Source organism: Eucalyptus grandis, chromosome 1 (genome assembly GCF_016545825.1).
Source record: "Eucalyptus grandis isolate ANBG69807.140 chromosome 1, ASM1654582v1, whole genome shotgun sequence".
Classification (NCBI taxonomy): Eukaryota; Viridiplantae; Streptophyta; class Magnoliopsida; order Myrtales; family Myrtaceae; genus Eucalyptus; species Eucalyptus grandis.
The window spans coordinates 49,845,442-49,869,139 of NC_052612.1; the positions used below are offsets into that span (position 1 = coordinate 49,845,442).

The 23,698-nt window shown below is 42.9% G+C and overlaps 2 protein-coding genes across 3 annotated transcripts; one reads left to right on the top strand and one right to left on the bottom strand.

The window, feature by feature from the left end:
• Positions 1 to 15,999: 15,999 nt before the first annotated feature.
• LOC120286187 (pentatricopeptide repeat-containing protein MRL1, chloroplastic-like) lies at positions 16,000 to 19,653 on the bottom strand. 2 transcript variants are annotated; one of them, XM_039304838.1, is made up of 6 exons: positions 18,915 to 19,652; positions 18,496 to 18,660; positions 18,114 to 18,254; positions 17,348 to 17,456; positions 16,377 to 16,489; positions 16,000 to 16,278 (listed from the first exon to the last, which is right to left on the bottom strand). In XM_039304838.1, the coding sequence occupies exons 1-4, from the start codon at positions 18,999 to 19,001 to the stop codon at positions 17,409 to 17,411; spliced, it is 441 nt and encodes a 146-aa protein (XP_039160772.1). In that variant the 5' UTR covers positions 19,002 to 19,652; the 3' UTR covers positions 16,000 to 16,278; positions 16,377 to 16,489; positions 17,348 to 17,408. The 2 variants fall into 2 exon arrangements, with proteins under 2 accessions (XP_039160772.1, XP_039160789.1); XM_039304855.1 differs by lacking the exon at positions 16,377 to 16,489 and having other exon boundaries at positions 18,915 to 19,653.
• Positions 19,654 to 20,091: 438 nt separating this feature from the next.
• LOC104449110 (dehydration-responsive element-binding protein 1D) lies at positions 20,092 to 21,315 on the top strand. Its single transcript, XM_010063137.3, has one exon. The coding sequence runs from the start codon at positions 20,303 to 20,305 to the stop codon at positions 20,891 to 20,893; it is 591 nt and encodes a 196-aa protein (XP_010061439.1). The 5' UTR covers positions 20,092 to 20,302; the 3' UTR covers positions 20,894 to 21,315.
• The last annotated feature ends 2,383 nt before the right edge of the window (positions 21,316 to 23,698 follow it).

Genomic DNA, 23,698 nt, shown 5'->3' on the forward strand with positions numbered 1-23,698 from the left:
TTACGGTAAAGTATCGACATCCTATTCCTAGATTAGATGACATGTTGGATGAGTTGCATGGTTCTTGTATTTTCACTAAGATCGATTTGAAAAGTGGTTATCATCAAATTAGGATGAAAGAAGGTGATGAATGGAAAACTGTATTTAAGACCAAGTATGGATTATATGAGTGGTTAGTAATGCCATTTGGATTAACTAATGCACCAAGCACATTTATGCGACTTATGAATCATGTTTTGCGTGCTTTTATTGGTCGATTTGGTTGTCTATTTCGATGACATCTTGATTTATAGCCGAAGTCCGATGACCATATTGAGCATGTGCGAGCTGTCTTGCAGGTTTTAGAGCCGAGCAATTATACGCTAATCTAAAGAAGTGCTCTTTTGTTACCAACAAATTAGTATTTCTAGGATTTGTTGTTAGTGCTAATGGTATACAAAGGTTGAAGAAAAGGTTAAAGCAATCCGTGAATGGCCAACGCCTAAGACCATAGGAGAGGTGCGTAGCTTTCATGGATTGAAGCGAGTTTTATCGACGATTTGTGAGAAATTTCAGCACCATTGCCGCACCCTTAATTGAGGTTATCAAGAAGCACGTGGGTTTCACGTGGGGAGAAAGAGAAAGCCTTTAATCTGCTAAAGATAAGTTAACTAATGCTCCTTGTTATCTTTGCCGAATTTCAGTGCTACTTTTGAGATAGAGTGCGATGCTTGCGGTACAGGAATTGGAGCGTGTTGATGCAAGGAGGGCGTCCATAGCTTATTTCAGCGAAAAATTGAGTGGAGCAACATTGAATTATCCTACCTATGATAAGGAGATGTATGCTTAGTGCGAGCTTTGGAGACTTGGCAACATTATTTATGGCCAAAGGAGTTTGTGATCACACCGACCATGAGACCTTGAAGTACTTGAAAGGACAGCAAAAGTTGAATAAAAAGACATGCCAAATGGATGGAGTTCATTGAGACTTTTCCATATGTGATCAGAAGTACAAGAAAGGTAAGGAAAATGTGGTATTTATGCACTTTCTCGAAGGTATGCGATTCTAACTATTTTAGAAGCAAAGTGTCTAGGTTTGAGCATATCAAGGGCTTATATATTGATGATGATGACTTTGGGAGAGTCTATGAAGCATGTGAACACGCTGCATTTGATAAATTTTATAGGCATGAAGGTTATCTTTTCGTGAAAACAAACTATGTTTGCCTAAGTGTTCTTTTTGCGTGAATTGTTGGTGCGAGAAGCTCATAGTGGTGGTTTAATGGGGCATTTTGGCATTAATAAGACTTATGAAGTGCTGTATGAACATTTTATTGGCCACATATGAAGAGAGATGTCACACGTGTTTGTGAGAGATGCATTGCTTGTAAGCAATCGAAGTCTACAACTAAACCGCATGGCTTGTATACACCATTACCTATTCCAACGCATCCTTGGATTGATATTTCTATGGATTTTGTGTTAGGATTGCCTAGGTCTAAGTATGGTAGAGATTCTATTTATGTGGTTGTTGATCTTCCAGGTAAGTATGACGTTAGTGCCACATTTAATGTTTCTGACTTGACTCTTTTTGATGCTAGTGATGATTTGAGGACAAATCCTTTGCACGGGGAGGGAATGATGTGGACATCGAGTCATATCGAGAGGAGGTGCTAGGGACCCATTGTCTATTCCCTACTGGTTGACGATTACTCGAGCGCGGGCCAAACAATCAAGCAAGTTTGTTGGCGCCATGGTTCGTGATCTTTGGCGTGAAGATGACCTGGATCAAATCTTGAAGAATCTTGGAAATCTTGGTGCAATTTAATTATCTTGTCACCAAATAATTGACCAAGTCAATTTATATATATATTTGTTTAAGAATATTCTAAAATAGGAATATTTTAGAATATATCGCATTAGATTTTAGGGTTGGTTTTTAGGGTTTGTGTGGCAGCCTATATAAAGGATTTGTCAAATTTCTTTGAGGACGAAGATATTTTATTTTTTTGGAGGAAAAGAATTGAGAGGTTCTCTTTTTACCGTTCTTTTGAGGACTTGACCTAATCAAGATTCTCTTCGACTTATCGAGCGAGAGCGAATTCTTTCGCTCGTGGCGTCTATAACGTTGGTTGGTTGACACGTGTTCGTCAACGGGTCACGTTCATACCGAGGTTGCCAATCATGGGTTTGATTGGAGGTCGAGGTTTGCAATTCGCACCATCTGGGCCTTCGTAGAACGATCCTTCCGCAACGATTCACATCACCTACCCCCAACCCCAGCTACGAATAGCGCTTTATCACCGTCCCTTGCACCCTCACCGCCACAACCAAGCCCTAAATCAACATGCGAGAGCTAGGTAGGGCGGATTCATGAACTCAAACCACGAGGATAGCTCCACTTGCTTGGATCTTTCATCGGCGGAAGAGGGAGGAAACGTCGGGCGAGTTGGGTGCTCGCGATCGGCAGCGGAGCTCTAAATGGGATGGGGCGGTGACGATTTCGCTGCTTGATGGAGGCACCAGTCGTGAGAGGCCGAGATGAGGTCGAGCTCGGTGGAGACAAACGAAGTGGGAAGAAAGGAAGGCGATGTGTCTCGAGAGAAAACGCAGATAAGGGTGGGTTCTTCGGGATCGAGAGAGAGCGAAAAAGAAAAGAAAAGTGAAATAGAATGTGTAGCCTCCCCCCCTTTTTCGACTACACCTGGATGCTACGTGGGGGAGGAAGAAAAATTTCCTCTCTCTCTCATTCTCTTTTCCCCACGTACAAAGTGAACCATCGCGGTAAAGTTAATCTAATCTAATTTAATTTAATATTTTATTTATTTATTTATTTATTTATTTTTTTTGAAATAGTCTCAAATATGCTCAATCTAACTAATGAAATTTTGGGCGTCACACATAGCTTGTGAGGGCCGGTTGTGCCTAGGTGAAGGCAAGCACCGGCCAACCTCGCCTAGGCCAAAGCGGCCTCACTGCGCCTCAACTAAGTAAGGGTTGGCCTTGCTTGGTCTCGCTGGTCGAGGTGAGACCTAGCGAGCTTAGGCAATGGTGGACTTGCCTCGACCGGGTGAGGGAAGGCCTCCTTAACAAGACCGACCCTCACCCAAGTGAGTGTTGGTCTCGTCATGACGAGGCTCTTTGGACCTCGCCCTCCTAGGTGATGCTAGGCAAGGTGTAGCAAGGCTGCCCTAGCCTAGGCAAGGGTGGCTTTGGCAAATCTAGCGAGGGGCCTCACCTGGCCTTGTTTGGACGGACCGACACTTGCCCTCACCCAAGCATGGCCTAGTGTCGCTTGTAGCGACAGTGGGCAACCTCACTTAGGCAAGGCCAACCCTCATCGGTCATGGCTATGGCTGATGGCTCACAATGGCCAATGTAAAAGAAAAGGCAAAGAAAAGGGAAAGGAGAAAAAATCATTTAAAAAATTCAAAAAATTATTAAAAATATTAACATTAGTACCAATCATACCACGTAAGATGACGGGTGTTCACATCAATATTTTTCGACTTAAATTGAATGGATGAACTGAAATTATATCAATGCAAACAGCTTTAAGACTAAATTGGTTTAATTCAAAACATTCATAACTACGTTGGTATTAATGCAATGGGTTTAGGATTTTTGATACTTTTCTCTACGATTCGAACTTGAGGACATCTATTAGGAGAGGTCGTTGGATGGAGCTCGCACATGTCAAATGGTTGATAAGCAATTCGGAATACCACTTCCAGGTTCAAATTCAATGTCATTCATGGCCTAAACCCGGCATATTAAATTCTAAATCCACATTATTGGCAACAAATTAGTTTGGTCTTTGCACGATTTGCCCAAAATCTTGTTAGTTCAACTCGATGTTCTCAAACTTAATAAGCAAGGGAGAAGTAGGGCATTTTCCATGATTATATGGTTCGGGGGAAAAGTACCAAAAAATTTCATAAACCTATCGTATTTATGTCAATTTAGTCATAAACTTTTGAATTGGATCAATTTAATACTAAATATTTTCACATTTATAACAATTTAGTCCATTGGCTAATTTAGGCTGGAAATTGCTAACGTGGATCTTGACCGTCCCACATGGCAATGTGGACATTTTTAAAATTATTTAATATATTTTTAAACTATATATATTCTTTTTTTCATATCCTTTTTCTTTGCCTTGTCTTTTTTCGGTGACCATCACCGGCCACTAGCCATAGGACATAGCCTGTGAGGGCCGGCTATGCCTGGGTGAAGGCAAGCACCAGCCAACCCTTGCCTAGGCCAAAGTGGCCTCACCGCGCCTCAAGCGAGCAAGGGTTGGCCTTGCTTGGCCTCACTTGCTCGAGGGTGAGACCTAGCGAGCTTAGGTAATGGTGGGATTTTCCTCAGCTGGGTGAGAGAAAGCCTCCTTAACAAAATTAACCCTCACCTAAGCGAGTGTTGGTCTCATCACGACGAGGCTCATTGGACCTCGCCCTCCCCCAAGTGATGCTGGCAAGGTGTAGCAAGGGTGCCCTAGCCCGGGTGAGGGGTGGCTTCGGCAAATCTAGCGAGGGGCCTCACCTAGCCTTGTTTGGATGACTAACACTTGCCCTCACCCAAGCATGGCCTAGTGTCGCTTGTAGCCAATAGGGGCAACCTCACTTAAGTAAGGCTAACCCTCACTGGCCATGGCTGTGGCTAATGGTTCACAATGGCCACCGTAAAAAGAAAAGGGAAAGAAAAGGGAAAGGAGAAAAAAATCATTTAAAAAATTCAAAAAATTATTAAAATGTTATTAAAAATATTAACGTTAGTACCGATCATACTATGTGGGATGACAGGTGTTCATATCAGTAATTTTTTATTTAAATTGAATGGATGAACTAAAATTATATCAATGTAAAAAGGTTTAAGACTAAATTGGTCTAATTGAAACATTCATAACTAAGTTGGTATTAATGCAATAGGTTTAGGACTTTTGATACTTTTCCCCATGCTTCAGACTTAAGGACGTCTATCGGGAGAGGTCGTTGGATGGAGCTCGCACATGGCCAAGGCTCCCTTCCACTCTCTATTCAATCTTAGTTCTCACTCTCTTGACATTTATCTCTATCGGCTCTCCATCTCCAATGAGCAAGCACCCCTCCCCCTTGACCTCTCTCTCCCTCTCTCTCCTTTTGAAGGCCATTGGCAAGCAACCATGACCTCGCCACGGCCAAGCGGCTGTCGACTTAATCCCAACCTAGAAATTGCACCGCCATCTCCCGCCCGCCTTGCCCCCGCTTCTATACGTTCTTTGTGTTGCGGAGGCGTGAAGGAAGAGGAGAAGAAAGGAGGTAGGAAAATGGTTGGGCTAAGGGAAGAAGGAAGGCCAAGTCGGGGAAAAGAAAGAAAAAAAGAAAGAAAAGGAAGAGGCTAGGCTAGGCCTAGGCGGGAAGAAAGAATAGCAGACTTGACCTTTTTTTATTTTTTACTTTATAATTAATTTTTTTTACCTTTTTTTATATCCTTTCTAATTAATTCTATTACGATTAATGTAATAAAATTATAGGCTGGGCCTATGTGCTACGCAATTTTAATATTTTCTTAAGGATTTAAAATTAATCCTTAATTTTATGCAATTAAATCTTAAATATATAAAAAAATTTAGGTGTCAACAATGGTAATTTATCATTAACGCTCGAGACTCAAAAAAATTAAAGATTTGATGTTGAATTTAGCCAAATCATCTCTAAATTAGTTTTTGAAATTCGACCTTAGCTCTATAATCTATTGAATTCACAACTTTCATTTGACTAAAAATCATTAAATTATATATGAAAAATAAATAATATGACATATATCTCATGATTTATGTAAAGTTGAATTCTACACCACCGAATTAAGTTTGTAATAAAAGAGTCAAACACTATTAAATTTAAGCTCACATAGTTCTAAGATCTAAATTACTTATAACTCTACCAAATTGATGTGGTATTGAGTAGTTAATATATCTTAATTGGCCCATAACTCATTATTTTAAATTTAAAATGAGTCTAACCAGATATGTTAAGAGACTTGGACTTGAGCTCCCTCTTGATGATCTTTTCAGGTGAAGGGTACTAAGTTTCTATGGTATTAGAACGATGTGTGAATATCTCGGGAAAGATAACTGAATTTTGGGTTGTTCGAGTAAGTAAGGGAAATTCTATGGAATTCATAACCGTCTTAATATTATTATTTTTTCACTTTTTTTTTATTGTATGGAAATTCTATGAAATTCTACGGAAATTCTATGGAATTCAGGAACTAAGACCATTCCAATGTTCCTTTTCGCCATGCATAAACTAAACCAACAATTAGGATAAGCATGAAAATTAACGCTTCTATAAATACAGATACCCCCAATACATCATCGGTTCAATTCCAATAGCCGGCTTTTTTTCTATTTGTTTTGATTTTTCACATGATTGATGTTGTCTTTTTGAAATCAAAGAATATTGAAAAGGCTTTTTCCCTTTTTTCAAAGGTCACTTTTTTGTTTTGGCTTTTCTTTTTATTCATTTATCATTTAGTTTAGTTTTATTTTAGGTTTATGAAATTTCAAAAATAAAGGAGTCTTTATATTGCGTTGCGAGGGCCTCCTTTAAAAAAAAATACTCTATCTTGGGCTTTACCAAGACTAACAAGTAAAAGGCCTAGAGCTAGAAGCGATTTTAGAAATTTGGGAAAAAAATTCACTATCATATTCGTTTAGAAGAAAAACAAAAATTGTGTTTTCATTATGGTAAGTTTATATGGTATCGTAACCGATGGATGAATATCTCAGGAAATAAATCTCATAATTAAGGAATAGTTTGTGAATATCTTCAAGTGAAATCTCATGACCGATGCTTGTGAAATGATGGATGGTTGTTTGCTTTTGAGTAAAAGTGAGTCCAACTAAATATATTAAGAGAAACTCATATTTGAGCGGCCTTTTTCGCAATCTTCCCAAGCAAAATATATTGGGTTTTGCTATGCCCTCCCAATAAAATATACGATTAAGTTTACTAAAAAAAGGAAAATGACCCAAGAAAAGACGGGCACTAATAAAAGATCATAAAGGAATTCATGCACAAAAAGACCTATGCTTTTGCACAGACGAAATTAGTATAATCATTCGATAGCATTTTGCGGTATCCAATATTCCGTCTTCGTAGATACTCTAAGAGTGCCACACAATTTTTGCTTTGAACCATTGAGAGCATGACATATGTCTGTTTCCACGTCGTCCCAACCTCTCTCCTGGCCCACCGCTTTGACGCTAGCTCTCCTCTGCAAACACTATGATGCTCTCTCTCCTCTCGTCTCTCGCTTCCATCACCCCCACCCGGCGAAATGCGACGTTGAAAGCCCTCCACCTTCGCCGATTGCCTCCCTTGCCCCTAACGCCGATGCCAACACAGCCTCTACCTCCCTCTCGTGACCTCTAGTCCACACTCTATCTCTCTTTCGTCCTCGAAGTTGCGCCTTTCTTCTAGCAAACCACGATGCCGACACCCTCCGCCAATTGCCCTCGTCGCTCGCGACGCCGACGCCCCTTTGCCGATTGCCTCTGTCACCTTCGCCTCCACCTCCGCTTACGCGCCCAACGCCGATGCCGACACCCCTTTGCCTCCCTCTTGCAACCTCAACTCCGCTCTCTCCATTTCCTCTGCGAAGCGCCCTTACTAGCCAACTCGACGACGATGAACCCCTGCTCGCGTTTTGGCCTCCCTCTCCTCGAGCAGGGGTTTCGCTGGGTGGGGGGGCGAAGAAGAAGGAGATCACGATCAGCCAGATCACCTCGTTAATGAACGCGGAGAAGGCCGCGGCGAATGAGAGCATGCGAGTGACAATAGAGGCGGTGAGGCTGAGGAAGCCCCAGGCGTCGACGGGGAGCGAGTTGAGGATGATGCTGGCGATGGCGGAGACAAAGATGGTGAGGAGCTGCCAGGCCTGCGGGGACACCTCGACGGGCTTCGGGACAAGAAAGCGGACGGCGAGGCCGACGGCGACGTAGATGACGAAAGGCATGGCTTGGCCTAGAAAAGAGGGGGAGGAGACACCATCGTCACGGGGAGGCATTAGAGGAGGAGGCGCGGATTGGGGAGTGGGTCTTGGGTTTGGGGAGGGAAGGTCACTCCGCAAATGAGAGAGATAGAGGAGAGAGAGGAGAGAGAGCATCACGTTTTGCTAGGTGCCGGGGGCGATGGAAGCGAGAGACATTGAGGAGAGGAGAGAGATAGAGGAGAGTAAAGGAGAGATAGCGTCGAGCGTTTGCGAGGAGAGAGCGTGTCGGAGCGGTGGGCCAAGAGAGAGTGGGACGACGTGGAAGAGAGACAGAGACGGTGTCATGCTCGAATGGTTCAAAGAAAATGGGTGGCAGTCGTAGGGTACCTAATATTTTCTCCAAAAGTCTTGTCTCCATCAAGAAAATATTGGGTGGTTCGAGAACTCCACATCAGTATGGTCCTTGGCCACTCACGAGGTGCCATGTGGAGGAGTGGGCCCACTTGGTGTCTTCTGCACGCTCCCTCTCCTGCGTAGTGCATTTATTGCGACTTAAACTTTTCTCTTTCTTTCTCAAACGAAGGAAAGAGAAGCCCGTTCCTTGTCCCTCTTCAATTCCTTCCTTTCAAAATTATGAATCTAAAATTTTCTCTCCTTGCGTTCATTGCTGCTCCACCGTGCATCAAGCGGCCATTCTCCTGCTGTCACCAACGAACCACGTTACGGTCACCCCTACTCCGGTGCTCGCTCGCTTCTCTCTTCGAACTCGTTGTTGCTCCGTCGTTCGTTCTGGCATTCCCAGAATCGCAGATGCAACACGCGGAGGAGAAGCAGGCCTCTTTGAGCTCCCCTCAACGTTGGCGAGCGTCACCCGTTGAGGGAGACCCCCAGACACTAGAAGGCTCGGAGGCGAGGTTCTTTGGAGAAGCTGGTGCCTTACGCTACGAGCTTGGTGCCGAGCCCCTCCACCGACACCCCTCGCTCCCTTTCGCGACCTCTAGTCCCCTCTCTCTCTTTCGTCCTCGAAGTCGCGCCTCTCTTCTAACAAACCCCAACGCCGACGCCCCTTCGCTGGTTGCCTCCATCGGCGTCGGAGTTTGTTGCCCCCGACTTCGACACCTCCGCCTCCGCCTATGCACCCGACGCCAACGCCGACGTTGACGCCCCTTCATCTCCCTCTTGTGACCTCCGCTCTGCTCTCTCTCTTTCCTCCGCCTCCGCCTACGCGCCTGACGCCGACGCCCCTTTGCCTCCCTCTCGCGACCTCCACTCTGTGCCCTTACTGGCAAGCCCTGACGCCGACCAACCCCTGCTCACATTTTGGCCTCCCTCTCTGCGAGCGAAGGTCGCTCTGTTGCTCTCTCTCTTTCCTCCGCGAAGCGCCCCTTACTCTTGAACATGGACGCCACGGACGCCGTCACCTTTCCAAGCCCCACCAATAGGCACCCCATTGGCGACTTCCGTAGATTCTTTTTTTTTTTTGGATTCTACTTAGTAGAATTTGGTGCCATGTTAATGTTTAGGTTTATAGATACATATACATTAGGTATTATTTTATCTTACTTGTTGCTGACTTGCTGTGTTATTCAGATAGTTAGTGAAATTGGAAGAAAGTGAAACGGCGGTATCTTTTGAGATTGTTTGCATATAGTCCTTGTTTGAAGCAAGAGATTGAGAAGTTGGTATTAGGATTGTTTATACCGCTTGGTGTCGCCCAAGGGCTTGCTTATCTCCACCATGATTTCCATTCATCATGATGTCAAGTAGACCAACATTTTGGTCGATGCAAACCTAGAAACCAGAATTGCCGATTTCAACTTGGCAAGAATGATGCTCCAGAAGAAACGAAAGATCGATAGTGGTAGGGTCCTATGGATACATTACACTTGGTAAGTTGATTATTACTCTCATAATCTTCCATTGAATTGACCAACTATCAGATTTTTCCAGTGTCCCAGTTAATAACTGTATCTTGAAAAATTGAGCTTCCGGCTTGCACCTTGCGTGTTGGTGTTACTTGTACATGTGCAAACATTTCTTTTGGTCTCGTGCCAAAGGCTGAAGGCTTTTGGTTTAATTCAAGTAGGTTGTTAGTAATGACTTTTAAATTTTTTGCAGAGATTATGTACCGGTATCGTTATTTTACTGACCAAGGGAATGAAAAGCTCCCATCTCTTAGTGTTTAATGAAGATATCTTCTTCATATATCTTCTGCCACCTATCATATTCAATGCGGGGTAAGTTAAATTCCAATTGGAGTGGTGAAGAACTTTTCTCAGATCATCTTACATAGTAGCATTTAGGCATCATTCTTTTTAGGTGGTAACTTTTAGGCATCATTTGTTGCTACATGTTTGTTTTTTCGAATTTGTCTTCAGATACAAGTAACTCAACAACTGAGATTGGGTTGGATTTTTCCATAATAGTAAAGAGTTCCTCAAAGCGTAAAACAGGCTTCGAAAGAATTCGACATGAACTTTATTAACTGTGAGGGATAGACTATATAGATGGATAGAAGACTGATCATCGAAGATTTGAATAATTTGATAGTCAGCAAAATGTCCATGTATATTAATCTGTTATACTTTACAAAATATAGAGTTGACAGAAAAGTTGTATAATTTAATTTACTGTCTCATCTTTGAACTTTACAGGAAGGTTGCCTATATCTTCTAGGGTTGAAAGTGTTCTAACTATTTTCTATGGGATGTATCTCCTTTCTATTTTCTAATCTCTATTGAGTGAATAAATAATTTCTTATAGGCTCCTGATATGGAGTTTTAATAAGTTATTTATTGGTGCTAATCATCATTTTCGGGTTTAAGGTGAAAAGAAGCAATTCTTTAGAAACTTTATGACCATGATGCTATTTGGCGCTATCAGTACCTTAGTTTCATGTACTATTATTTCACTAGGTAAGTCAAAGGATTTTACTTCCATTTTTTGGCTCGCCATGTCAAAGGATGATTGTGTATATTGCTTCTTATATTCTTCAATGCCTTGAAGATCTATTCTGCTGATCTTTTTTCCCCAAAAGAAAATCCAAGCAGCATTTTGAACTGTTTCCACGGTTCAATTCTGTGTTTAGGTCTTCGAATTACCAGTGATCAGTCTGATGTTAGGTCTTTTTGGTTCTAATTTTCTGTACCGTAATTAGCAACTCCTGATGTATGAATGATATTGACATGGAATGCTACAGATTCAACAAAATGGCATAAACCGTGGGTCTGATTGAGCACCATTGTTGATTAACATGCCATGAGAAAAAAAGCAGTGCTCATATTCAACTATGCTAAACAGAGGCCCTGAAGTTTTTTATGCAACCGATTGACTAACTTTTAAAAGATATTTTCGAGAGGCTGTATGTAATTTAGCTTTTTTCTCTTATTAATATATAAGCATTCATGAATATAAGAACTTGCTAAATGATTGAGCATTTTATCAGAGGTGTCGGGCTATTGTCATGCGCTGATGTCTCCATCGAGAAAATATTGGGTGGTCCGAGAACTCCAGATCAGCATGGTCCCTGGCCACTCACGAGGTGTCATGTGGAGGGATGGGCCCACCCGGTGTCTTCCTCGCCTTCTTCTCTTTCCTCTCCCTAGCTTGCACGCTCCCTCTCTTGTGTAGTGCATTTATTACGGATTAAACTTTTCTCTTTCTTTCTCAAACGAAGGAAAGAGAAGCCCATTCCTTGTCCCTCTTCAATTCTGTCCTTTCAAAATTTTGAATCTGAAATTTTCTCTCTCCTCGTTCTTTGCTCCACCGTGCATCAACCAGCCATTCTCTTGTCGTCACCAACGAACCACGTTATGGTCACCCCTACTCCGGTGCTCGCTCGCTTCTCTCTTTGGACTCGTTGCTGCTCCGTCGTTCGTTCCAGCATTCTCAAAATCATAGATGCAGCACGCGGAGGAGAAGCAGGCCTCTTCGAGCTCCCCTTAACGTTGGCGAGCGTCGCCCGCTGAGGGAGACCCCCACACACCAGAAGGCTCGGAGGCGAGGTTCTTTGGAGAAGCTGGTGCCTTACGCTACAAGCTTGATGTTGACCCCTCCACCAATGCCCCTCCGCCTCCTTTCGCGACCTCTAGTCCCCCTCTCTCTCTCTCTCTCTCTCTCTCTCTCTCTCTCTTTTGTCCTCGAAGTCTTGCCTCTCTTCTAGCAAACCCCCACGCCGACGCCCCTCCGCCGGTTGCCTCCATCGGCGTTGGAGTCCGTCGCCCCCGACTTCGACGCCTTCGCCTCCGCCTACTCGCCCGACGCCAACGCCAACGCCCCTTCGCCTCCCTCTCGTGACCTTTGTTTTGCTCTCTCTCTTTCCTCTACGGAGCGCCCTTACTGGCCAACCCTGACGTCGACCAACCCCCGCTCGCGTTTTGGCCTCCCTCTCCGCAAAGCGCCCCTACTCGAACGTGACGCCGCGGAGCCGTTGTTGCCTCCTGCCATCACCTTCCCAAGCCCCACCGATAGGCACCCCATTGGCGACTTCTGTATGTCTGAAGGTTCATTATTCTTTTCTTTTTTTTGGATTCTACTTAGTAGAATTCGGTGCCATGTTAATGTTTAGGTTCATAGATACACATGCATTAGGTATTGTTTTATCGTACTTGTTGCTAACTTGCTTTTTTATTCAAATAGTTAGTGGAATTGGAAGAAAGTGAAATGGCGGTATCTTTTGAGATTGTCTGCATATAGTCCTCCTAAGACATTAGAGGCTTCTGAGCCTAAATTGGTCACTCCTTGTCTAAAGCAAGAGATTGAGAAGCTGGTATTAGGATTGTTTATACCGCTTGGTGTCGCCCAAGGGCTTGCTTATCTCCACCATGATTGCCATCCCCGCATCATTCATCGAGATGTCAAGTCGACCAACATTTTGCTCGATGCGAACCTAGAAGCAAGAATGATGCTCCGGAAGAACAAAACAGTATCGGTAGTGGCAGGGTCCTATGGATACATTGCGCCCGGTAAGTTGATTATTACTCTTATAATCTTCCATTGAATTGACCAACTATCAGATCTTTCCAGTGTCCCAATTAATAACCGTATCTTGAAAAATTGAGCTTCCGGCTTGCACCTTGCATGTTGGCGTTACTTGTACATGTGCAAACATTTCTTTTGGTCTTGTGCCAGAGGCTGAAGGCTTTTGGTTTAATTCAAGTAGGTTGTTAGTAATGACTTTCGAATTTTTTTTGCAAGGATTATGTACCGGTATCGTTATTTTACTGACCACAGGAATGAAAAGCTCCCATCTCTTAGTGTTTATTGAAGATCTCTTCTTCATATATCTTCTGCCACCTATCATATTCAATGCGGGGTAAGTTAATTTCCAATTGGAGTGGTGAAGAACTTTTCTCATATCATCTTACACAGTAGCATTTAGGCATCATTCTTTTTACATGGTAACTTTTAGGCATCATTTGTTGCTACATGTTTGTTTTTTCGAATTTGTCTTCCGATACAAGTAACTCCACTTACTGAGATTGGGTTGGATTTTTCCATAATTGTAAAGAGTTCCTCGAACTGTAAACGGGTTTCGAAAGAATTCTGACATGGGCTTTATTAACTGTGAGGGATAGACTATATAGATGGATAGAAGACAGATCATTGAAGATTTGAATAATTTGATAGTTAGCAAAATGTCCATGTATATTAATATGTTATACTTTACAAAATATAGAGTTGATAGACAAGTTGTATAATTTAATTTACTGTCTCATCTTTGAACTTTACAGAAAGGTTGCCTATATCTTCTAGGGTTGAAAGTGTTCTGACTATTTTATATGGGATTTATCTCCTTTCTATTTTCTAATCTCTGTTGAGTGAATAATAATTTCTTATAGGCTTATGATATGGAGTTTTAATAAGTTATTTATTGGTGCTAATCATCCTTTTCGGGTTTCAGGTGAAAAAGAAGCAATTCTTTAGAAACTTTATGATCATCATGCTTTTTGGCGCTCTCGGTACCTTAGTTTCGTGTACTATTGTTTCACTAGGTAAGTCAAAGGATTTTACTTCCATTTTTTGGCTCGCCATGTCAGAGAGGATGATTGTGTATATTGCTTCTTATATTCTTCAATGCCTTGAAGATCTATTCCACTCGATCTTTTTCCCCAAAAGAAAATCCAAGCAGCATTTTGAACTGTTTCCAGGGTTCAATTCTGTGTTTAGGTCTTCGAATTACCGGTGATCAGTCTGATGTTAGGTCTTTTCGGTTCTAATTTTCTATGCCGTAATTTGCAACTCTTGATGTATGAATGATATTGACATGGAATGCTACGGATTCAACAAAATGGCATAAACCGTGGGTCTGATTGAGCACCATTGTTGATTAGCATGCTATGAGAAAAAAAGCGGTGCTCATATTCAACTATGCTGAACAGAGGCCTTGAAGTTTTTTATGCAACCAGTTGACTAACTTTTAAAAGATATTTTCGAGAGGCTGTATGTAATTTAGCTTTTTTCTCTTATTAATATATAAGCATTCATGAATATAAGAACTTGCTAAACGATTGAGCATTTTATCAGAGGTGTCGGGCTATTGTCATGCGCTGATGTATCGTTGTTACGAAGCAGATTAAGACAAGTAGACATGTGAGATCGATGCCTAGGCTTAGATAGTTCAATAAATTCGTTATTACAATTGTTAAGATATTGGAGTAGATGTTACCGACTTCTTTGTCTGTCAAAAGCTGGGTGACTTTGCATTGCCTTGATTGTCTGCATGTCTATCTTCCATTTGCAGGCTCCAGCTGAGCGAAGAGAGGTCTTTCGCAATGAGCCGCTCAGTCTTTCGCAATGAGCTGCAGCGGGTGGGTACTCGAGAGAGGTCTTTGAGACTGGACAGTTGAGGAAGCCTTTCGGCGTCAAAGTGGACTGCTGGTGTCTGATGGCGGTTTATCTGAGTTAACGAAGCCAGGGTACTCGAGAGGAAGTCATGACTGGATTAGAGAAGAGATCCCTGCTGGACCCAAATTTAATGTGAAAATGCAAGAAACGATAAACGAATCAGGAGCTTATCACAATGGCCTATGACAATCAAGATGCTGAAATATACTAAATTTTCTTATGTATTCTATTTTTGCCGCTGTCTTGCTTCCAGAACTGGCCGAGCAACAGTGTAGTTCTTATTTCCTTGTATTCGGCTGTACTGCATCCCACAGAATATCTAACTAGTTTCACATCCGTGCAGGATACATCATAATAGAACATTTGAGTCGTGAATAGGCTTATTGGAACTAAAGCAGAAATAGAAAAGAAAACCTAAGCTAGGCAATTTTCCTGTAAAAGGAGTATTACTGACAGGTGGAAAGGCGGCCTTTTCCGGGGATCTAAACAAGCAGGCGATAGGTCGGCACTGCTAACAAGTGATTGGCTCTTGGAACTGATAAGCCGAACCTTTCGCTCATGTTGATATTGCTCAGCACCATGCCCTCGAGTAGTTCCCACTTGAAGCAATGCACTAATTAAGGCATATGAATAGCTCTTTCCAACATCCTATGACGAATGAATTGAACGATTTTGAAGGCGGAGACAATGCACGATCACACAAAAATTGGTCAGGAGGCGAAAGATAGCAGCATGATCGTTGTTTTTATGCTTGTTAGAATTCTTCTATCTTCCATATTTGGAAAGCTTGATAGTGGAATGGTAATTAAAGAAGGGCATATGTTTTTATGTTGGGTAGTTCATTGAGTATATAGGATGATGTGTTAAGAAGTTATAATTTGGCGAAAATATATGATTTTGGTGTATAATTGCATATACTTCTAGCAACACGATTATTGTTTTTTATGCCCGTAAGAATTCCCTTATCTCATGCGCTATTTAGGAAGCTTAATTGTTGAGCACTTGTACTCTATTTTTGCAATTATAAATAATAGACTGTTTGGAGCGTTCATCCACGAAAGGGATTAAGGCCACAAAAGTACTAAAAAAAAAACCATTCATTACTCTTTTCGATCTGCCCATTGATGATAATTTCATGGATATGAATGTTGAAAACATTTATCGCGAGAGAGAAAGAGCCAAGGGGAGAGTAACTGAGTCAGCTTTGGCCAATGGCAATGCGATGAAGATAACGAATGCAAATCCAAGAATGCAATTGTAACTAGTTGATTCAAGCTATCAAAATTACAAGCTCCAAACATCTATACATTCGATGCTAAGATCTTGAAGACAGAAAAGCAAATCTGTCATAAAAAAACGCAAGGCAAATCAATCCTACCTCATCTTATTGCCCTTGGAAATCTCGAACATATCATTTAAGTAAGCAACCAGTTGTTTATCCTGTTTGGCAAGAACATATACAAAGCCATGAACCTGAAATTATTGAGAATATAGTAAGACACAGCGAGACATTCATGCCAAACAAAGAGAAAGGATAAAGAAAAAGAAACCAAGATCAAAATAGAACTTACAGAGACACTTCCTTCAAGGAGTTCAGACTAGCTAACTCGTGAGTTTGTCAGTCACTTTAACTCACAAGCTAAACAGATGATGGCTGAAACATTTGACCAGCTGGAAAGCTTTCCTAATGTAGGATACAACCAAAGATATATGAATATGCAGAAACTATCGAATTGATGAGAACATAAAGGTGCAATCTCCTGACCTCAATCTTTCTATTATTCAATAAACGAATTTTCCCCTAAGCTAATGCAAATTGCATATACCTAACTCTAGAAGAAAAAGAAGAAGAAGAAGATATTATTCTGTCTTTACGAGGCAGTATATGTGCTTTAGAAATTACATAAATTGACCAAAAGGTGAAACAGCTTTTAGGTGCCACATTTAGTTCCTGGCACTGAAACCTCAATCATCCACCCCCCAAAAAGTAAATACATAAATGTATGAAACAAACCCCCAAGAACCTTTGGCATCAATGAGACATTGCGTAATTGTTTAATTTCAATTAACGTGTAGATGGGCAATTTGTCACAGGTTGCAAATGTCAGCTTAAAAATTACATATAGCTCACTGTATTGGCAAATCAACAGGAAGATAACATAGTAGCTTGAATAAAGATTACTGCTTTAAATGATGCAGTATATTAGAAAGTAGCATAATAGCTTGAAGGTCACGGTCGCATTTACTTCACCAATTACCAAAACCTCACAAAACAGTGACAAATGATTCTCCAAATTCAGGCTTTCTATTCTGAAAATATACCAATCTTCGAACCTCCACTTCAAAAATGATTCTGCTCATCAGTGTTGTCTCTTAACTGGCATGTTATCGAGGAATGTAGCTTTCATCTTACAGAACACTAATAATTTCAAATAGGGAAACTAGACAAGGAAACACTAGCTTGTAAGCGCCAAATTTGAGCAAAATAATCTGAAGAATATTGTTAAAACAGAGTCTATCTTGTAAGCGCCAAAATTCTTACCTTTCGCTTGCCACTAGGAGCGTTGAGTATGTGATGGTGTTAGGGGATAATCCTAGCCTCTTCATATCATAGAATATCTCCATTGCTTTTGGAAGCTGATCCCCTTCACCTGTATCAAAAAAGCTGTCTCATTGCAGTTTCGGTATTTCAAACAAAATAGAAATAAATCTATTTCAGGGTAGCCAATACTCTCATTGCAGAACAAGTCCTGCATGTCTTCTTTTATTGAATAAAAAAGACATGATAGCATTTTAACTCTCTTCTACTGGTAGGAACTACATTTAGAATATTTTCCCTTGCGCTTCTACAGTACACATTATACTAACATGACAAGCTAGTAGAAAAAGTTAAGCTGATCCTCTTCTCTCAATCACTTAAATACTAGGTCAAAGTCTCACAAAGAAATAACCATAGGTTGATTAAACCATTCATTGTTGAGATTGTTGGCTTTATCCCGATAGACTTCATATCCTCATATAGCTCTAAAGCCTTCCCCCAACTTTTTGCCTGAGACATTATACAAAATTCTTCAGAAGCCCAACTTTCTGATCATCACATAGAAAATACAGAAAAGACCACTTATGACTGCCGTGGTGAGAAATTAGAATTACTACATCTATTTACTTCAAGGGACTATCAAAACCTAGAGAGGATAGCTGTAGTCCTCAAGGGTTCTTTGTAGATCAATGAGGACATCCTTCAGTTAATAACTAGTTCCATTCCACGACATAATTTGTCATAAATTCAGAATCAGCAGAAGTCGTACATTACTGCAAGCACCCATCAAACAACTGTATGATACAATTCCAAGATGCATTCCACAAGTCCTTGCTTCTTCTAGAATATCAAATGCAGCATCCACCCTCCCAGCATGCCCTGCAACGTCTATTAATGCACGGAGAAAAATCTGCACAGAAGAAGAAGAGAAAAAGCTACTTCCATGAGTGGCTCTTTGTAAAAGGCTGAAGATAGAAATCAGATGGCATAATCAATGAATCTCCCTTTCTATAGTTAAGTGCAACTAGAGAAAGCAGGAAAATAACATAAAGCATTCTTTGGAACAACATTGAGACTAAATACTCGAGAACGCCTTTCTTACCTAGCCTTGATAACCAGGTTAAATGCGTTCAAATTACGATTAACAATACCTCATCAGGAACCACGCCTTTCTTTTTCATGTCATTGTACACGCTCAGAGCAAATTCCCAATCGCAGGTCTGGCTGCAACTATTAATAGCGATGGTGTAAAGATCTGGAGTACCCTTGATCTTATACTCATCCATCAATTTGTATATTTCTTTTGCCCAGTCAACCTACCAGCAAGAATTCACATTATTGTCAATTCCAAAATTCATATTATCCCATCAAAAAGTCCTAAAAGCAAGATAACAAATGAAACCATAATTACCAACAAACAGCTGCCCTACCTGACCTGCATTAATGGCAAGAAGTACGAATCTCACTCACATCAAGCAAAATGAGTATCTTAAAAAAAAAACATAAGCTCTGCCTCATTGGGCAAAGTATTCTATACGGTTGACCGTGCAAAGAATCGTAGTAGAAGTACCGTTAGGGCACGGGCATACGGAATCCCATCAAACCCCGAACGAAATATGGAACAAGCATTTTGCTGGTGGCGAGCAATTCGAATCATCTCATCTCGGTCATAAACTCAGGACAACTTGACCAAAGGCAAAAGCTCCCAAATTCTCCCACATAAGCACATCAAACACTGCATAACCCTCCATCCAAGCCACCCAAACCTCAAATCCCCAACACCGTGCAGGGCGATACGATTTCCTTCTTGTGCTCAAGGGCCTTCTTGGAGGCCTCCCGGTTCGGGTCAAGGTGGCGGAGCCCCGCGAACACGCAGCTCAGCACCACGCTGGCGGCGTACGGCACCAGCGAGCCTTCCGTGTGTGGGGGTTCTCGCTCGGCAGGCGACGCTCGCCGACGTCGAGGGGAGCTCGAAGAGGCCTGCTTCTCCTCCGCGTGCTGCGTCTGCGATCCCGGGAACGCCGGAACGAACGACGGAGCAGCAACGAGGCCAAAGAGAGAGAAGCGAGCGAGCACCGAAGCAGGGGCGGCCGTAAAGTGGTTCGTCGGCGACGGCAGGGGAAGGGCCGCTTGATGCACGACGGAGCAGCAACGAGCGGGGAGAGAAAATTTGAGATTCAAAATTTCGGAAGGAAAGAAATGGAGAGGAATGGGCTTCTTCGTTGCTTCGTTTTCGTTTGAGAAAGAAGGAGAAAAGTTTAAGGCGCAGTAAATGCGCTGCATAGGAGAGAGGGCGTCGGCAGGCTAAATGAGAGGGGAAGAAGAAGGCAGAAGACACCAACAAGTGAGCCCACCGCTCCACATGGCACCTCGTGAGTGGCCGGGGACTGACCCGCCCAATATTTTCTCCCTCTCCAGTCTCCTCCCTCGCGCCTTCTTCACTCTCAGCCAAAACCCTCAAAAAGAAAATTTGCTGCCCCACCACCAGCCGCCCTCCCAATCCCAACCCCACGTCACGGCTCCACCTGTACACGTGTCGCACGCGGAATCGCACTCAACTTGGCACCACCCTCACTCGCTCGCTCGGTCCCACCGCTGGGTTCACACTTCAAGTCCCTCGTCACTCACAGATATTTGCGTCTTCCCCGTAGGCGTCAACTGTTGAGTACGAGTCTGTTTCCTCTTTTAAATCCCGCGTCCCCGCTTCATATATAAAAGCCCAACACCCCATACCATATCAGTAAACACTCCTCACTGCTCCAGCCAGCTTCTGTCTCTTATAAACACTAGCCCCACCCCATTCATTATCCACTTCACTCCAACCCAACAGCTATCGCACTATCCCACTGCAGACGCCCTCCCACGAACCCTTTCTCTTCTGATCCCCATCCCAACTCCTGCCGCTTCGACTTCCCCAAGCCGTCCTTCTCGTCGCCGCTGTCCAACGGGAGTAGCGCCATGGCAGCCCCCGGGAACTTCTCCGACGAGGAGGTGCGCCTCGCGTCCCACCACCCAAAGAAGCGCGCCGGGAGGAAGAAGTTCCGGGAGACGCGCCACCCCGTGTACCGGGGAGTGCGGCTGCGTGACTCGGGCAAGTGGGTCTGCGAGGTCCGCGAGCCCAGAAAGAAGTCGAGGATCTGGCTCGGCACCTTCCCTACTGTGGAGATGGCGGCGAGGGCGCACGATGTGGCAGCGCTCGCGCTGAGGGGCCGGTCTGCCTGCCTCAACTTCGCAGACTCCGCGTGGCGGCTGCCCGTGCCAGCGTCGGCAGACACCAAGGACATACAGAAGGCGGCGGCCAAGGCCGCGGAGGCATTCCAGCCAGTGGAGTCCGAGTCCGAGGACGTGATGTCGGGGGACGAGAAGAAGTCGCCTTCGGAGGAGGGAATGCTGTACGACGACGAGGACGTCTTCGGGATGCCGGGGTTGCTCATGAATATGGCGGAGGGGATGCTCTTGCCTCCACCACGATGCGGCGGAGATGGGTACGGCGGAGAGGACGACGGGAATCTGGATGCATACGTGTCGTTATGGAGCTATTCCATGTAGTCATTTCTCAAGTTCAGTTATACTTTTTGTGGTTAGGGACGACTGGGATGCCGTACTAAAATATTTTTTGATGGAGTGCGGATGAAAGGCGAAGGTGGGTACGAAAGCAGAAGGTATTTTCGGAAGCCAATTCTCCAATTTTTGGGGCATGCCGTTAGATAGATAATAGAGACTGCACGGCTCTTCTGATGTTGGGCCTCTGATGGAAGAATAAAAGTAGGCCATGTTCACGGCAGCATCGGGCATTGCATATAGTTGATAAAGAGACTGCCCGAGTCATCATGATCTTCGAATGTAATCGTGTACCATGTACAAGGCAAAGAGTGTGCTCTTGTAATTCTTATGGTTTGTTTGGGTTCAAATGCCTTTTGCTCTGGCCCATTAAGACGATAAATTGAACATCCCTATTGTAAAGCTCTTAAGGCTTATTAAATTTTGGGTTTAATTTTTGTTCGAAGGACACGATTGGGTTTGTTAAAAACTAACCCATTCCGAAAAGAAAACTCATCAAGCCCATTTTATTGAAGTTAAATGCATTAGGCCCATCGAACTAAACTCAGCCCAAGCACGTCTAAAGCCGAAATCAGCCCGAATTTACCAATCCTAATTAAACCCAAGCTCATTAAACCTATTTAGGCTCAAAGCCCATTCGGTCTAATTAAAACTAAACAAATCCAATGTATAGTCATTTATCACTCCCTTTTCCTTTTTCTCTTTCTCTTTTTTTTTTTCATAATTTTTTTATTCTCTTCTTTCGCATCGTTTTGTTCCTTGGACTTCACCGAGGCCACGCCAAGGACTCCCTTTCTTGGTGCTTCGCCGGAACGAATCGTCCTCCGGCCAATGATTGCCTACTAATCTTCTTCTCCACTCCAAAACATCAACACCTCTCCTGGGCCACCAATCCTGGCCACTACCCGGTTGTCGGCCGCCCCTCTCTCACCATGGCCAAACCTCATCGGCGACTTTAATGTCGGTTGAGAAAAACGCATTGCAACGAAAGCCATTCCAACACATATATGTACACCGAGACAAAAAGAAAGGACTGAGGCCTCTAACCGCAGGCTTGTCTAGTGAGAGGTATGGATTTTGCGGGTAGTAGACGTTCATCCATGGTCGACTTAGGCATCAAACGATATGCCACTAAATAAAAAAAGAAACCCAATTCAGTGATAACGCAACAATATTAGAACAAATTTAGTGCAAAACAAAGTTTTTTTTTTTTTTTTTTTTTGCAAAACAAACATTTTAAGAATTGATTTTATGAACTCGAATTTGATGCTTTATTCAAGCATTTTGTCAAACGGTTGATAGGCAGTTCGAAACATCACTTCCATGTTCAAATTCTACGTCGTTCATGGCCTAAACCCAACATATTAAGCTCCAAATCCGCATTATTGGCAACAAATCAGTTTGGTTTTTGCACGATCTGCCCAAAATCTCATTGGTTTGATTCGATGTTCTCAAACTTGATAAGCAAGGGAGAAATAGGGCATTTTCCATGCTTCAAGGGAAAAGTCCTAAACTTATTGCATGGGTATCAATTTAGTCATAAACTTTTCAATTTGATCAATTTAATCCTAAACATTTTCACATTTATACCAATTTAATCCATCTGAATAATTTAGGTCAAAAATTGCTAGTAAAGTGGACTCCGAGCATCCTACATGGCATGAGTAACACTAAAGTGGACATTTTAAAAACTATTTTAATATTTTTCTGAATTTTAAAATTTTTAAACTATTTTTTCCCTTACTCTTTTCTTCGCCTTTTCTTTTTCCGGTGGCTATCGTCGACCCCCAACCACAGACCATGGCTGACAAGGGTTGACTACTCTTAGGCGAGGGTAAGCGCCAACCATGCCTCACCATGCCTTGCCAAGCCTCCCCTGGTTGAGGGTGAGACCTGGCGAGCTTGGGTGATAGCAGGCCTTGCCCTAGTCTAGGTGAGGAATAGCCTCCTCAACGCAAGATCGACCCTCACCCAAGCGAGGGTTGGCCATGTTGAGCCTTGCTTGGGTGAGGGCGAGTTGTAATAAGCCCCACTTAAGGTCTCATTGAGCTTGCACTTACCCAAGCGAGGCTCTGTGAGGTGCAACAAGGCTACCTTAGCTTGGGCAAGGGTTAGCTTCACCATATCTAGTGAGGGGACCTTGCCTAGCCGTGCCTGGACGGCCGACACTCGCCCTCTCTCAAGCATGGTCCGGTGACGTCAACCCTCACTTGTAGCTGGCAAGGGCAACCTCCCCTAGGCAAGGTCAACTCCCATTGGCTGTGGCCATGGCCAGTGGCTCACGATAGCCACTATAAAAAGAAAAGGCAAAGAAAAAGGAATGGAGAAAAAGTCATTAAAATATTATTAAAATATTATTAAAAATGTCAACATTAATACCGGGCTGTCGCGACCAATTTTTTCGGGGTGTGAACCACCTAGGGTTTGGCTAATGGATTGTTAAGCCTAAACTTAACTCGGGCTCTCCCAAGCCCATACCAATTCGCGACTTAGGTTTGAATTGTTAACATGAAATTTTTTTTAATTAGGAGTCGCCACTAATCTATTTTTGGTAGGTCGATTAGACACCTAAGTAAAATAATGGGAGAATTATTTTACTTCTACGAACCAGAGATTATGGGTACGGGGACTTGGTTACACTAGAATTCTCTAATGCCCTTTCGGTACCTTTCTTTTAATTTTGAAAAATGTTTGGCAAGCAATTTGCATTGATTTTAAATCCATTTCTCTAACATGTGAGGTGTTCATGCAGGTGCGCAAACCACCAATTTAACACCCAAGAAAGTAATTAAA

Coding starts and splice junctions, on each gene's coding strand:
- LOC120286187 (XM_039304855.1), bottom strand. CDS start 19,001: ATGATTCGAATTGCTCGCCACCAGCAAAATGCTTGTTCCATATTTCGT. Junction 18,255..18,495: donor AAGGCGTGGTTCCTGATGAG/GTATTGTTAATC, acceptor TCTTCTGTGCAG/ATTTTTCTCCGTGCATTAAT. Junction 17,457..18,113: donor TGATGGGTGCTTGCAGTAAT/GTACGACTTCTG, acceptor TTTTTGATACAG/GTGAAGGGGATCAGCTTCCA.
- LOC104449110 (XM_010063137.3), top strand. CDS start 20,303: ATGGCAGCCCCCGGGAACTTCTCCGACGAGGAGGTGCGCCTCGCGTCC.